Source organism: Macaca mulatta, chromosome 12 (genome assembly GCF_049350105.2).
Source record: "Macaca mulatta isolate MMU2019108-1 chromosome 12, T2T-MMU8v2.0, whole genome shotgun sequence".
NCBI classification, from domain to species: Eukaryota; Metazoa; Chordata; class Mammalia; order Primates; family Cercopithecidae; genus Macaca; species Macaca mulatta.
Genome location: NC_133417.1, coordinates 135,047,482 through 135,062,446, shown reverse-complemented (window position 1 = coordinate 135,062,446; position 14,965 = coordinate 135,047,482). Strand labels below are relative to the sequence as shown.

Genomic DNA, 14,965 nt, shown 5'->3' with positions numbered 1-14,965 from the left:
TTTTGTTTTGAAAAGGCCTTGTTTAACCTGTTTGTTTATTTATAACTTTAGCTTCCTGGAGAAGAGCCCATTGGAAGAGTGGAACCAGTGGGTAATGCACCTTTGTTGGCATTAGTTCACAAGATGAACAACTGCCTCAGCCAGATGGAACAATTTCCAGTCAAAGTACATGATTTCCCTAGTGGAAATGGGACAGGAGGCAGGTAAGGACCATTGCCTGGCTATACCCTTGCCACTGGAATTTGGTACTTAGTTTCACTGAGGTAAGATGGCAAGAGATCTGGTAAAGTCTTGATCAGCCCAGAAAACATTCAGCTGTAACGATGAAAGAAATAAAGTACTCTGAAGAATGAATCAAATGCTTTTTTGTCTTTAAAATTATGCCATGTGCCTTAAACAGGATGCTTTATAAATATATAATCCAGTGATTGTATTCGTAACTTGTAATAGACTTAGTTTTCCTTAAATTGATACACTTCAACATACAAAATTTCTTTAAGAACTTTGTGTTTAACTTCAATAGGCATAAAACATTTTTTGCGGATGTGAATCACGTTTACATTTTGAGCAGTATGATTTGTATGTAATATAAGTGGTTAAAACTTTGTATTTTGATGGGTTCAAACATTTGAAGTTTTACTAGTTTAATAAATATATATATTTTTAATGTAGTTTTAAGGACTCTTGAGGTGCTACAGGAAAGAATTGTTCTATGTTGTGGAATGTTACAAGTTTCATGGAATACTTTGACTGGAAGCCTAGAAAATAGGAAATTTGGTATTTGTTTGTTTGTTTATTTATGACAGAGTCTTACTCTGTTGCCCAAGCCAGAGTACACTAGTGTGAACATGGCTCACTGCAGCCTTGCCCTCCTGGGCTGAAGAGATCTTTCTGCCTCAGCCTCCCATGTAGCTGGGGCCACAGGCATGTGCCACCATGTTCCACTAATTTTTTTATTTTTTGTAGAAACGGGGTCTCACTTTGTTGCCCAGGCTGGTCTTGGGTCCAAGTGATCCTCCTGCCTTGACCTCCCAAAGTGCTGGTATTACAGGCCTGAGCCACCAGAGTCAGCCCAGTTTGGTTTTTAAATCCACATTTTGATGTTTTAAAAACATTTTTAAAATTTTGATTGAATTAAGAACAATAAGCATTGTTGAGTGATAAGGCAATCGCATCATGGACTAGGGTTTCTTTTCGGCTTTGAAAGTTAATGTGGCGTGTGTTACTCAGTTTCAATCATTATGCTTTCCTGGAGGAGTTCATGAAATAAGGGGGCATTTTCACCTGTGCTTCAGAAAATCATGAAGCTTTTTATTTTTGTCCAAATTTATATAGAGTATGTTTGCATATATATATATTCATAAAATGGAATATTCTTCTCCACATCCCTATTTGTATGCTTTATGTGCAGGAGGGTCCAGTCTTTTGGCTTCCCTGGGCCATATTGGAAGATGAATTGTCTTGGGCCACATTAAATACACCAACACTAAAGTTAGTTGATGAGCTTAAAACAGAAACACTCGTGTTTTAAGAAAGTTTAGGAATTTGTGCTGGCCTGTATTGAAAGCAGTCTGGGCTGCATGCAGCCTGTGGGCCGCAGGTTGGACAAGCTTGCTTTGTGGAATCATACAGATAATCACAGTTTAAGTTTGTATCCGACTCCTGCCAGAGCTTTTCTGAAATGAACAATTAAACATCATGACCAGGTTTCAACTGCTGTAGCTATTAAACTGCTTCATTCAAAACTGTTATAGCAAAGTACATTCTAAAGATTAGTTTTTAAAGTAATTTTGTAGCTGAAATCTTTGAAATAAAATTGGGGGGTTTTTTTGTTGTTGTTGGTTTTTTTTTTTTTTTTTTTTTTTTTTTGCTTTTTTAAAAATGTAATTCAGTAGAAATGGGCAAAATACTGTAGAAGTGAATGTGCTTAAATAGTTGAGGGATTTTTGTTCCAGAAAAATAATTAAATATTCATGGGTGAAGTATTTCTGCTCACATGGATTTATGATGGAACAGAGGTCAAATGTTAGACTTAAGGTTTGCATATGCTCGCATACACATCCGTCTTTTATTTCTTATGTATAAAATGTTTTTCTAAATAACTTGAATTATTGGCTTTAACATTTACAGAACTGGTAAGTAAATGATTAGTACTAGTGTGTCTTAGCAGTTTGTATTAACTTGTGTTTATTTGAATTAATGTACATTAAATGTGAAAATAATAGACTAACTTTTTTTTCACAAATTATCTTGAGCTTTTCTCTCAACAGAGGATCACAGGCTTTAAAATTTTTCAACACACATCAATTAAAATGCCAGTTACAAAGACATCCAGACTGTGCAAATGTGAAGCAGTGGAAGGGTGGACCTGTCAAGATCGACCCTCTGGCTTTGGTACAAGCCATCGAGAGATACCTTGTAGTTAGAGGTACTTTCCATGTATTTGTTTTGTGTGTTATGTATGTATATTTGGGAGAAATTTACATTAAGAGATATATACGTTATTTCTCTGTTGAATGTTGTTTCTGTTAAAACCTAGATGGCAGGAACTTACATTCCTGTCATTTCTTTCCTACTTAGTATATAGTCATACATTGAACTTACTAGGGGTTGACTGCTTACTTGAATGATGAGTTAATTTATCTTGGTGAAATGTAGTAGAAATGACATTTTGTGTTTGGCAATTTTCTTAGACCTTTCTGCTTCATAGATCAGAGTGTAATATATACGGGTCGAACATCCCTAACCTGAAAATCTAAAATGCAAAATGCTCCAGAATCTGAAACTTCGATTGCTGCCATGACACCACCAGTGGAAGACTCCACACCTGACTACTTTGTTTTCTGATGGTTCAGTGTACATACGCTTTGTTTCATGCACAAAATTATTGAAAATACTCTATATAATTACCTTCACACCATGTATATGAGATATAAATGAATTTCATATTTAGCTTTGTATCCCGTCCCCAAGGTATCTTATGTATATGCAAATATTCCAAATTTGAAAAAAAATTTGAAACCTAAAGCACTTCTGGGCTCAAACATTTCAGATAAGGGATACTCAACCTATATGTGTTTTTCTGAGAAGATGTTTAACCAGTGTATACAGAATTTGTTTTTTCACACCTAAAATCGCTGTGAGTTTAAAAGTCTACTTGGGTCTTCAGGGTATGGAAGAGTAAGAGAAGATGATGAAGACAGTGATGACGATGGATCAGACGAGGAAATAGATGAGTCTCTGGTAAGGTACTATATTCCCACCATGTCATAATGTACTATATAAAGTTCAGGGCCTTTGGCTTAAATGGCTTTTGCTTTGCTTTATTTAGGCTGCCCAGTTCCTAAATTCAGGAAATGTAAGACACAGGCTGCAGTTTTATATTGGAGAACATTTGCTGCCATATAACATGACCGTGTATCAGGCAGTACGGCAGTTTAGTATACAGGCTGAAGATGAAAGAGAATCCACGGATGATGAGAGCAATCCTCTAGGCAGAGCTGGTATCTGGACAAAGACTCATACAATATGGCAAGTCTGAAAATTCTTTCTTTTGGTTTTTCATAAACTTTGAAACTGTTCTTGTGTTTTAGAATTCACATTAACTTGATGGCTGGCTTTCATAAGGATAGGGGGCCCTAAATCACACATTTTAGTTCTTAAAGACGATTTTAAATATTTGATAAGGTACATATGCATATGTATATATAGCCTCCTCATTCATTCTACTGGAAAACATTTATTCATGGACAATAACCATGGTTTACATCTACTTTTCTAGATTTATTTCAGGTCTTTAATTAAGACAAAAATGTTGCCATAAGATGATGTTCCATTAGGTAATCTGAAGTTGGGCATCTCTGAGTCCTTAAGAGGCATTTGGATGCAGCTTCCTGCATTGTCTGTGAGTGTCTGTTACATATGCTTGAAGAGAGCCATTCTTCTCAGAACCACCCTTGGAGTTTCTCAGGCAGCCCCTCCTGGGAAGGTGGTCTCTATCTAGGTGGTCTCTTCTAAGAAGTTCTCCACGTTCATGCTAGGGAGAGAGAGGGGAATAGATCTCAGAACGGTCTTCTGGTAACTGTGGTGTCCGTGGCTTAGATTTTGGCTTTGTATCAGTTTCATAATCTACATTTGGTTTATATACTGTCTTGTCATTTTAGGTATAAACCTGTGAGAGAGGATGAAGAAAGTAATAAAGATTGTGTTGGTGGTAAAAGAGGAAGAGCCCAAACAGCTCCAACGAAAACTTCCCCTAGAAATGCAAAAAAGCATGATGAGTTATGGCACGGTAAGATGGTAGATAAAGGGGAAAATGGATTGCCAACTGGGCAGTCTTCCCATTTTCATGATTTTCAAAGAGTGATTTGGACTTAGTAGTAAAATCTTTGAATATAATTGAGAAATAAATGAAATTACCAACAGTTTGATCACATTTAATCCTCAACTTTAATATCTAGAAAATGAAAAGTTAAGTACCTACAAAATTAAATTGAGAAGGAAAATTGGGAAAAAGCTTATTCCCTATTCATTAACAGTTTGGGTTTTTATGAAGGCTGAAACAAATTTCATTGGTAGAACATGTTCACTAAAGAAGAGACTGAAGGTAGTGATCACTGACCAATTGGTGCCTACTTTTTTATTGTCACCCATGACAGTAGTATAATTATAGTAATCATAAAAAGTGATGCCAGGTAATGTAATGACCATCGAATATAGCCATCACTTTGTAATAGACTTATTTTTCTCTGTAATACTTCCTTCCCGTCTATAGTTTTCCTCTCTTCCCCCACCTCTTCCGTTTAAAAATATGATACTAACAATGCCTTAGAGTTAGACAATATTATTTTTCCATGGAAGACCCCCCCCCACCCCCCTCCCTGCCACCATCACAGTAATTTTCTCACACTGGTTTCCCTGGTCCACAGGAATAAGGGCCCTGTGGCACTTTTTTTCACACAACTAAGTTTGTTCAATATAAAAGGCTCTTGATTTTGAGATTGTTATGTTTTTGGTGTTAAAAAATGCCATTTTCTTTTACGAAATGATGGTGGTATGATTTTTTATTATTTTGCTTGCTATAAGTAAACGGCAACTGTTTTGAGTCCCTCAGATTTATTTTTTTGGTGCCTTTACTTAATGCAGCCTAGTAACAAAGGATTTGCAGACCCTACTTGAAAACCCTCAATCTGTTCAGTCCTAAGCCTTGCATTAAATAACCAAGTCTCTTTTACCAGATTTTTAATTTTGAGGTATTCGTCTCGTTACAAACTGGATATGAAATATCCGGGAAATTTCTCTAACAGTGAACTTAACTTTAAACAGTTTGTTTCTATTCCTCCAGCCATTTTACCGTTTTCTGTTGTTTCTGGTATAAAGGAGAAATGTAGAGGAGCCAGCTTTCCTTCATTATAATGTTTATTTGGGTTTGGGAGGGGAAAGTGAAATTTTTATAAGCCAAGGCATTTTATATGTAAGATAAAATGGGAAGACTGTCAAACTTATCAATACCCTACTAATAGGATTCCAAGCGTTGACTATAACAACGTCCGTTACTCTTTTAGCGATGATAGGACCTTGGCTGCACTGGCTTCACCTTTCTGACTTTGATCAAAACTTACTTTGATCTTTTGTCCTTTAGATGGAGTGTGCCCATCAGTATCAAATCCTTTAGAAGTTTACCTCATTCCCACACCACCTGAAAATATAACATTTGAAGACCCGTCATTAGATGTGATCCTTCTTTTAAGAGTTTTACATGCTATCAGTCGATACTGGTATTACTTGTATGATGTGAGTAACGTTGCCTACTTAAGAAGTTTTCATGGTCTGTGATTGATAAATTTCCTATTGCACTAGAAATGGAAATAGTGATTCAGCTAAATACAGGGATCCTAGCCTAGTAAAGTATAATGTACGCATCAGTGGAAACTTCTCCCCCACTTTTTCTCCCGGTCTAGTCTAAGACTAAAGGCTTAGATTAATTCTCTTGGCAGATTTGTAAAATTTTCTCTAGCAATAAATTTATGAAATTAAGCTACAATATGAAACTTGAACATGGATTTATTATAGTTAAAATTCTTTAGGTACATGTAACGAGAAGTTTATATATCAAGTAAAAGTTGGGTAACAGTTGCATGCTGCCGTTGATATTTATACAGCATAGAGAAGAGTAAAGGAATTGGCCCTGCATGAAACATTAGCTGCAACATCACTGAATGATTGAGCCAGCAGCAGTGGCTGGGGGCGGTGCCCAGCAGTGGCAAGGGGTACATGTGAGGGCTTAACAGTGTATTGTGGGAATTGTTGTTTTAGGTGGGACACAGTAATGAGAGGCTGTGTGTTGTATGTCGGCAACCAGCACTGAATTCAGGGTACTTTGCATGGATTTGGGGATAATGGAAGAGATTGTGAATATAATCCTAATGTTTTACTACATGTAGACTTTTTTTTTTTAAAACATTTTACAGAATGCAATGTGCAAGGAAATTATTCCAACTAGTGAATTTATTAACAGTAAGTTAACAGCAAAAGCAAATAGGCAACTTCAAGATCCTTTAGTAATCATGACAGGAAACATCCCAACATGGCTTACTGAGCTAGGAAAAACCTGGTAAGACAATCACTTCTGTAATGGTGGCCTTGGAAATGTTACTGGGTTGGTCTTGATGTATTTTGTTACAGAAACATTGTCTTTACTGGACCTAGTCAAATGTTTATTAATACCGTTGATCACAACTTGCTTAATTGTGTGGCTTTAGCATGTAAACAGACTAGGCAAGTTTGGGGGCTGGATCTTCTTGGTAGTATGTGTCTTATGTATGAAATAGGAAAGTACACATAGCAGTTTGGCTGAAGATAGTCAAAATTATCTGTTCTCATAAAATTGGATTCCAAAGGTGTAGTTGCTTGATTCTCTGAGCCTGCTTGGGTCAGGGACTCTAGAACTGCAGTGGTAAATGTAAGCCACTGGCCATATACATTTAAATCGGCAGTCCCCAACTCTTTTTGGCACCAGGGACCAGTTTCATGGAAGACAATTTTTCCACAGACATGGACTGGGAGATAGGGCTGGTTTCAGGATGATTCAAGTGCCTCATGAAGGTGGTGGTCATATTTTAAAAATGAGCTTTCATTAGTCATGTTATACTTCCTTCAGGTAGATTAAAGATCTGTCGACTTAAGTGTAGGATTTGAAAAATTAAATATCAGATTCTGCATTGAAAGGCTACTTAATGCACTATTGATCACTTAGAAATTTCATATAAGAAGTATAAAAATTCTTTAAAATTAATTGACCTGGCTGGATGCGGTGGCTGACATCTATAATCCCAGCACTTTGGGAGGCCAAGACAAGTGGATCACCTGAGGTCAGGAGTTCAAGACCAGCCTGACTAACACGGTGAAACCCCGTCTCTACTAAAAAATACAAAAAACTAGCCGGGCGAGGTGGCGGGCGCCTGTAGTCCCAGCTGCTCGGTAGGCTGAGGCAGGAGAATGGCGTAAACCCGGGAAGCAGAGCTTGCAGTGAGCTGAGATCCGGCCACTGCACTCCAGCCTGGGCGACAGAGCGAGACTCCGTCTCAAAAAAAAAAAATACAAAAATTAGCTGGTTGTGGTGTCAGGAGCCCGTACTCCCAGCTACTTGGGGGGCTGAGGCAGGAGAATTGCGTGAGCCTGGGAGGCAGAGGTTGCAGTGAGCCTAGATCACACCACTGCACTCCAGCCTGGGCGATGGGAGCAAGACTCCATCTCAAACTCAATAAACAAATTGACCTAAACAATTTTTACTGATTTTATTTACAATTTTTATTCTATATCATATCAAAAGTTGTTTCTAATATAAGTTTGGATTTTTTTTTTTTTTAGTAGTTTCTAATTCTCATCCAGATAATAAACTTACATTGCATCTTTTTACAGCCCATTTTTCTTTCCTTTTGATACCCGGCAAATGCTTTTTTATGTAACTGCATTTGATCGGGACCGAGCAATGCAAAGATTACTTGATACCAACCCAGAAATCAACCAGTCTGATTCTCAAGATAGCAGAGTTGCACCTAGATTGGATAGAAAAAAAGTAAGTTTCTCCCCGAAATCTTTAAATAATCTGAGCTTTTCAAAATAATGGGAAAACTAGAAATGTAGTATATCTAAATATGCATGTTGGTCGTGGAGGCCTTGGTCCTAGTCAGCTAGCCCTATTTTCCTTTCAGTCTCTTGGAACTGGGCTATCTGTGATTCTTCCTTATCCTTCGTTAAGAGTTTCTCTCCTCCCCACCCGCCAGTTTCTGAAATAATTTCTACAATTCTCTTTGCTCTTTTAGTTGTCGTAACTCTTAGACCAAGAAAGAATCTTGTCTTCTCTCACTGAAACTTTTTCATTCTAAATTAGGAGTTCAAACTATCTCCTGCCTTTAAAAATTGATCCCTTATGTAATAGTTGGAATTAATTGGATCCATTTCATTCCCTTAACAAGTCACTCCAACTAGAAGAGCCTGAAACAAAGTCCTTAATATATTTTGAGTCTCTTCTACCAGTTAGCCCCAGTGTTGCTAACTTAATCTGTGTTTCTCATCTTGGCTCCACATTTGTGGCTCTGAACCACAGTGCCCTGAGCCATTTCCAGGGGAGACCGATTCTACAGTTCTCACCAGCACTGTTTTTACTTAGGTCTTTTCTGTTCATTTACCTGTTTGTTTTTTTTGCTAGGGATTTAAGTTTCTTTTCCTAAAGGCTTTATCTCCAAAAGTCTCATAAGAGACATTAGTAATAAAATAAAGGAGTTAGATGGGTGGCAGGGAGTGAAGTGTATACTGAAAAGCAAAACAAAACATAAAGCAAACATTGTAGTTAAAAAAATCTTCTTGGGCCCACCGTGGTGGCTCATACCTGTAATCCCAGCACTTTGGGAGGCTGAGGCGGGCGGGGCGGATCATGAAGTCAGGTAATCAAGACCATCCTGGCCAACATGGTGAAACCCCATCTCTACTAAAAATGAAAAGAAAAAAAAAAAAAATTGGCGTGGTGGCGCATGCCTGTAATCCCAGGTACTTGGGAGGTTGAGGCAAGAGAATCACTTAAACCAGGGAGTTGGAGGTTGCAGTGAGCTGAGATCATGCCACTGCATTCCAGCCTGGCAACAGAGCGAGACTCCGTCTAAAACAAAAAAAAAAGTCATCCTATTCATATCCTCATTAGGATTCCATAAGCACTGATATTGGCATAAATTAGAAATCTAGCAGGACCTTTTAAAATCTCATTCGCAAGTGTTTGTAGTAGTGCTTGTAGGATCTTGGCAGATCAGAGCCAATAGGTTTCCAGCTCACCTGTTTGACCTGTCACCTCCATATCTATTTCTCTATCTAAATATAAATGTACCCAGGGAGATTTCATGAAACTGCAGCCCTGAGAATTGCATTGATACTTGGCAAAGATGATTTTTTTCTTCCCCAACTTGAATTTTCTGAACTTGCCATGGCCACAAGATAAATTAGTAATTACTCTTGCATCTGGTTTCCTTAATGTATGCCAAGATGCTGTTGATGTTTGTAACAATACTGCTACCTCTTAACCTTTTCTGAGTTACCTGTTTAAGGAATAAGTGTTAACAATTGAGTTGATTTTGTTCTTTTGCATTTCAAGAAATGCCACCTGTTTATTAAAGCGTAATATTGGTAGAGCATAATTTCCTGACAGTTGTACTTTCTTCGTAGCGTACTGTGAACAGAGAGGAGCTGCTGAAACAGGCGGAGTCCGTGATGCAGGACCTCGGCAGCTCACGGGCCATGTTAGAAATCCAGTATGAAAATGAGGTGAGCTTGGAGTCCGGTGATGGTTATTTAGTTTGACTTGTGTTCTTGACTAAATGTTATTTGAGTTTCTTGGTACTATGAAATTCTGAAAGACAGTTGGGAGTTTGCTCCCTTTTCTCTTGAATGATTTGTTCTAAGTTCCCCATTTTTCAAAGGTTCAACTACATACTAAAAGGCAGTTTTTTTCCTGGCGTAAGAACACATTTGTGTTGTTAGTCTTTCAGTTGATAAACTGAAAGGGTATTTTAAACAGTTGATAACTTTCAAAATGTTTGAATTGCCTTTTTGAAAAAATCAGGTTTACTGAGATATAAATAATAACTGCACACTTCAGAAATGTAGTTTTAAGGGTTGACAGATGCACTTTCACATCAAGATAAAGAATACTCCGATCACCACAAAAAGTGCCCCTATTTCATGCAAAATCAGTCGCTCTGTCCCCTAACCAATCCTCAGCCCCTGATAACCATTGACGTATTTTCTGTCCCTGTAATTTTATCTTTTTTATAATATCATAAATGGAATCATGCAGTATGTATTCATTTGTCATTTTTCTTTCACTTAGCGTAATGCTTTTGAGATTCATCCATGTTGCATGTGTCAATTTGTTTCCTATTATGGAATAGTTCTATTATATGAACTATATATTGAGTATTCCATTATATAGGTACACCAAAATATGTTTACCAATCACCAGTTGATTCACTTTTTGGTTGTTTCCAGTTTTTGACTATTTTGACTAACATTGCTATGAACATTTGCATACCAAAAGATTCAAGTAATGATTTTCTGTATATTTAAGTCTCTTGGGATACTTCCCCCTTTTCTTTCACATAATTTTTTTTTTTAAGACAAAACTTAGAGTTTTGGGGCTTCCCTGAACCTCTTACGGACTTAAAATTTCTAGCCAACCACTCTGCCCCTCAGCTTTCTTATCTGTAAAATGTAGGTAATAATAGTATAACCTCGAAGTTGTGACTGAGTTCATGTACATGAACTGGCTCATGGTAAGTATCATAGATTGAGCAGTTTAGTGTATGAGATACTAACTGTGCCTATTTAAGTAATTTTAATCATGACTTTGATTTTTCATTCATTTTATTAAGCATTTTCTCCTTCTTGATGACTTCTGGAAAGCTAAGAGTATTCAGTCACCAAAGTTAAAATTATAAGTTGTTGTGTACTAGAAAGTATACTGCATGCTAGGGTTCCAGGTTAGGGCAGAGTCTCTGCACTGAAAAGATGACAGTGTAGTTAGGGAGACACAGGACAAAGGTACCAAAGAGTGTGGCAAGGTAGTGGTACAGGTGCCAAGTGAATGACGCATTCAGACAAGGAGTGCTGTCCTCAAGATGCCTTGAGTTAGACCTTAGTGTAGGCGAGTAGGAAGATTGAGAGACCATTTTCTAGTAGGAGATGGGGCCTGAGCAAAGGGTCAGGCTTGGTGGTGAGTGGCAGAAGTTAGTACTGCTGTGGAAGTGCTGGGAGAAGGGGGATAAAAAGGAGGTGGCCAGATGGAGTGGAGGCCCTGGACTGCTGGCATAAGAGATACGAACTTTTTGAATCTAGTAGCTTGATCATGGCTGTTGCTCAGAGGATGAGGTTCTTCTATGTTGATGCATCCGAATTTATTACTCATAAGACTACAGGACCTTTGCTGTAACCATTTGGTATGTTTTTATTCTCTTTAAACATACATTCTACTTTCTTACTCCAGCATAGTTTTCTCTTGCCAGGAAGTATCTTTCCTCTCTCATCCCTCATGGTTCTGTTAAAATTGCATCTTGCATGAAACCTAACAAGCTCAGAATGGCTTCACACAGACTGTTCTAAGGAGCAGGATTGGATTGCTGATGTGAAATCAAGATTTTATGCCCTTCCTTCATAGGTCTTACCTGTTGACCTCAGAAAAGATTCCAGGAGCTGCTTCATTAGGAAAGGGGGAAGTACCTCCACCCCTACCTCACAAGCACTGACTTTGTGAAATGCATAGGGCTTCAGGTTATGATTCAAATTCAGCTGTACATGTCAGCTAGTAGCCTTGAGGAAGAATTTCTAACTAGCTCTAGAAGAATCCCAATGAAAATCTCAGGTCACAGTGTGGGCTCCTATTTGAATTGGGATGATTGGTAAGCCAGGGAAGGATTATACCAGTCTTTGGGCCCACAAAGCCACCCAAACCCCAAGGACTGGGGTTACAAATGACCCAGTGACCCAGTCTCCTTTTGGGAAGGTGAAAGATCAGGAACAGGGAACGTGGAGCCTGGCCTGCCCACTTACTGGCTGTGTGGTTTTGGGCAAGTTAACATAAACTCATCAGTGTCCTCTCAGTCCTTTACATAATTAATGCACCTGCCTCCTCATGTTGTTAGAATGATAAAATGAGCTGAAATGTGTGAAGCACTCAGAACGTTGTCATATAGTAAGTGCCAGTATGTGTTAGTTTTGAGAGAAAAAGATTCCTTTTTAAGTCAAGTTGTCAAACTTTTGTTTTTCTGTTTCTAGGGTTTTATGCTTTCCTTTCCTTTAAAAGAAAAATGAAGCTCAACCGAGTACCTGCCCTTTTAGTGGTGTAACTGGGTAGAATGATAATCCCTGAAGAGATCAGGTTGCTCTGTGGGAAGGCTGGCCACCCCCAGGTTGTATCAGCAAAGCAAACATGACCTGGGCCTTCCACCTTCTGCAGAGGCTCACAGAGGAAGTGCTGTTAGTGATTTAATATTTTAAGAATCCTTTTAGAAACAACAGCATTGGATGAAGGAAATAGACTAATTTGATCTGTGACTTCTGTTAAACCTGGGATAATAGTGTGCCGAAAGGAGCATTAACTAGCACCATCTGGTGGATACCATGTGTTACTGCAGGTTTTTCTTTGCTTCTCTTTTGTTCCTCAGTCCTCCAGTGCCTGGGATTCAGTGTAGAACAGAATATACAAAGTACTCCCACCCCATGATGGAGCTTATCTTTTTGTTTGGGGAGGCCAATACATCCACACACATTCATGTACACATATATGTTAGGCCGTGTGGAAGAAAAATAAAATAAGAGGATGAAGCATTATGGGGACGCGTAGCGTGGTCCGAGGACATTTGAGTGGAGGCAAGTCATTGCGGTCTGGGGGAAAAGTATCTCTAGCACAAGAACAGAGAAGCAGTGTTCCTAGCCTGTTGGAGGATGAGTGTGGCTTGAGCATAGTGAGCAAGGGCAGAGTAGGAGGAGTCAAAGAGACTGAGTGGGATGTGCAAAGGGGTCATGTAGGCCATGGTAAGAACTGGAGCTCTGCTTTGAATGAGATGAAAAACCTTTGGAAAGCAGCAAAGGAATGCCGCGAACTTGTGTTTTGTAAGGATTACGCTTGCTCCTATGAGCATGGGATATAAGATGTCGGGAATGTTAGTGCAGAGACCATCTAGGAGACTTTAGCAGTAGACCAGATGACAGAGGATAGCAGCTGGGTAAAGTTGGTAATTAGTTTAGAATGCATTTTGAAGGCAGCGCTTAAATTGTATTTACTGATGGATTGGATTGTGTGGGTTTAGAGAATGGCCAAGGACAGCTCTAAGGATTTGGTTGGAGTATTCATTTTGGGGTTAATGGTGATACCATTTACTGGTACGGAATTCTAATAGGATTAGGGGTTAATCAGGAAAGCACCACTAGGCCCAAGCAGATCTCTGTTTTGAAAGAGTTAAATGTTTAGTGGACTACCTCTAAACTTTTAAACTAGTGTGAGTAATTTTTAAGAGTAACCATAATAATGCTAAAATAGTACCCTTTGTTTACGAGTAATCTATAAATGTTGCCTTCTTGACAGGGTTACAGTTAGATTTAGTGTATAACCTATGATAGGAACTTGTTACTACCTGCATATCTTTGTTTATGGTCTGATCTGGTAGGACCTTGACAGAACAGGAAGGAATGAGCAAGCTATGAACACTGCTTCAGGCATGTCCACATCAGGTGTCTCATGGAGGAGTAGTTTAACTGTAGGCTGCACAGTCGCCTTCGGAGCTTGTTTAATAATACCAGTGCCCAGGCTCTAAGCTGAACGTGCCAGATCAGAATCCTCAGGACGTGGCACCCCTATATGTGTATGTGGCTAAAGCTCTGGGGATTCCAGTGCACCCTGGGAGTTGAGAAGCCTTGGTGTCTTGTATGACGCCATCAGTCCTGTCTGTGCTGGTGTGGAATCAGACCTTTCATTATTTGTATTTTATTTGACACATCTCTATTAAATGGCTACTGTGTGTCAGGTACTATCAGAGATACAGGGTGACCAAAACAGTTATCATCCTGCAAAATACGCAAGCATATACTGATATTTTGGTAAAGTAATGTAGTAAGTATTTAAGTAGCTGTAAAATAAGCCCCAAGAAAAAAGGAGCAAACTAACTGTTGGGAGCAGATGTTGAGGGGAGCCTTCCCCTTGAGAGGGTGACATTTGAGCTGGTTTGGGGTAACAGTTCACTAAAGAGAAAAAGGGGAAAGACATCCATACGCAGACAATGCCATATTGTTCCTGAAGGAAAGATATGTAGCCACAGTGGCACTTCTGTGAGTACAACCTGCAATCGTTCAACTGACATGTTGGGGCCTTAGCGGGTAGGAAGTAATGAAGAGTTGCTAGTTTTTGTCCAGGTGACCAGGACTGAAAGAATAAATCCGGTCAGGACATTTTTGGAAAATAGTCTCTAATGCATCCTGGTAAACAAGTTGCTGTTAGTGTCCACATATCCAAGAGGTTGGCAGTAAAAAAGCACAATTTCTAAAATTTGAAATCGTTCTACTTGTGTTCCTCTGTAGGTTGGTACAGGTCTTGGGCCTACACTGGAGTTTTATGCGCTTGTATCTCAGGAACTACAGAGAGCTGACTTGGGTCTTTGGAGAGGTGAAGAAGTAACTCTTAGCAATCCAAAAGGTAATGCCTATCTGTAAGTTAGTTGGTTTGTGTTACTCAGATCAGGTAATGGACTCTGATGGTTTATTAAATATATTTAATTTCTAATGGACAACTGTGCTTGCTTCTTTATAGCCTCTGTTTTCTCATTTATCAAGTAGGGAAGGCCTCTCCAGTTCTAGAGGACTTCATTCAGTGATCTGCACTCCCATTTTGAGAATACTTAATTTCTTAAATGTTCTTAGTTACCAGGTT

General features: G+C 38.8%; 1 protein-coding gene across 50 annotated transcripts in view; it reads left to right on the top strand.

The window, feature by feature from the left end:
- The window catches only part of TRIP12 (thyroid hormone receptor interactor 12), a 154,478-nt gene that overhangs the window by 127,691 nt on the left and 11,822 nt on the right, over window positions 1–14,965 (top strand). For 29 of the 50 annotated variants that reach the window (XM_077957735.1, XM_077957733.1, XM_077957734.1 and 26 more), the window contains 10 exons: window positions 52–203; window positions 2,256–2,428; window positions 3,170–3,243; window positions 3,332–3,531; window positions 4,164–4,291; window positions 5,642–5,793; window positions 6,471–6,613; window positions 7,921–8,077; window positions 9,715–9,813; window positions 14,617–14,731. In XM_077957735.1, the coding sequence (XP_077813861.1) occupies window positions 52–203; window positions 2,256–2,428; window positions 3,170–3,243; window positions 3,332–3,531; window positions 4,164–4,291; window positions 5,642–5,793; window positions 6,471–6,613; window positions 7,921–8,077; window positions 9,715–9,813; window positions 14,617–14,731 (1,393 nt within the window). The remainder of the gene's footprint in view (window positions 1–51; window positions 204–2,255; window positions 2,429–3,169; window positions 3,244–3,331; window positions 3,532–4,163; window positions 4,292–5,641; window positions 5,794–6,470; window positions 6,614–7,920; window positions 8,078–9,714; window positions 9,814–14,616; window positions 14,732–14,965) is intronic. The other 21 variants (XM_077957763.1, XM_077957759.1, XM_077957757.1 and 18 more) reach the window with 1 other exon arrangement.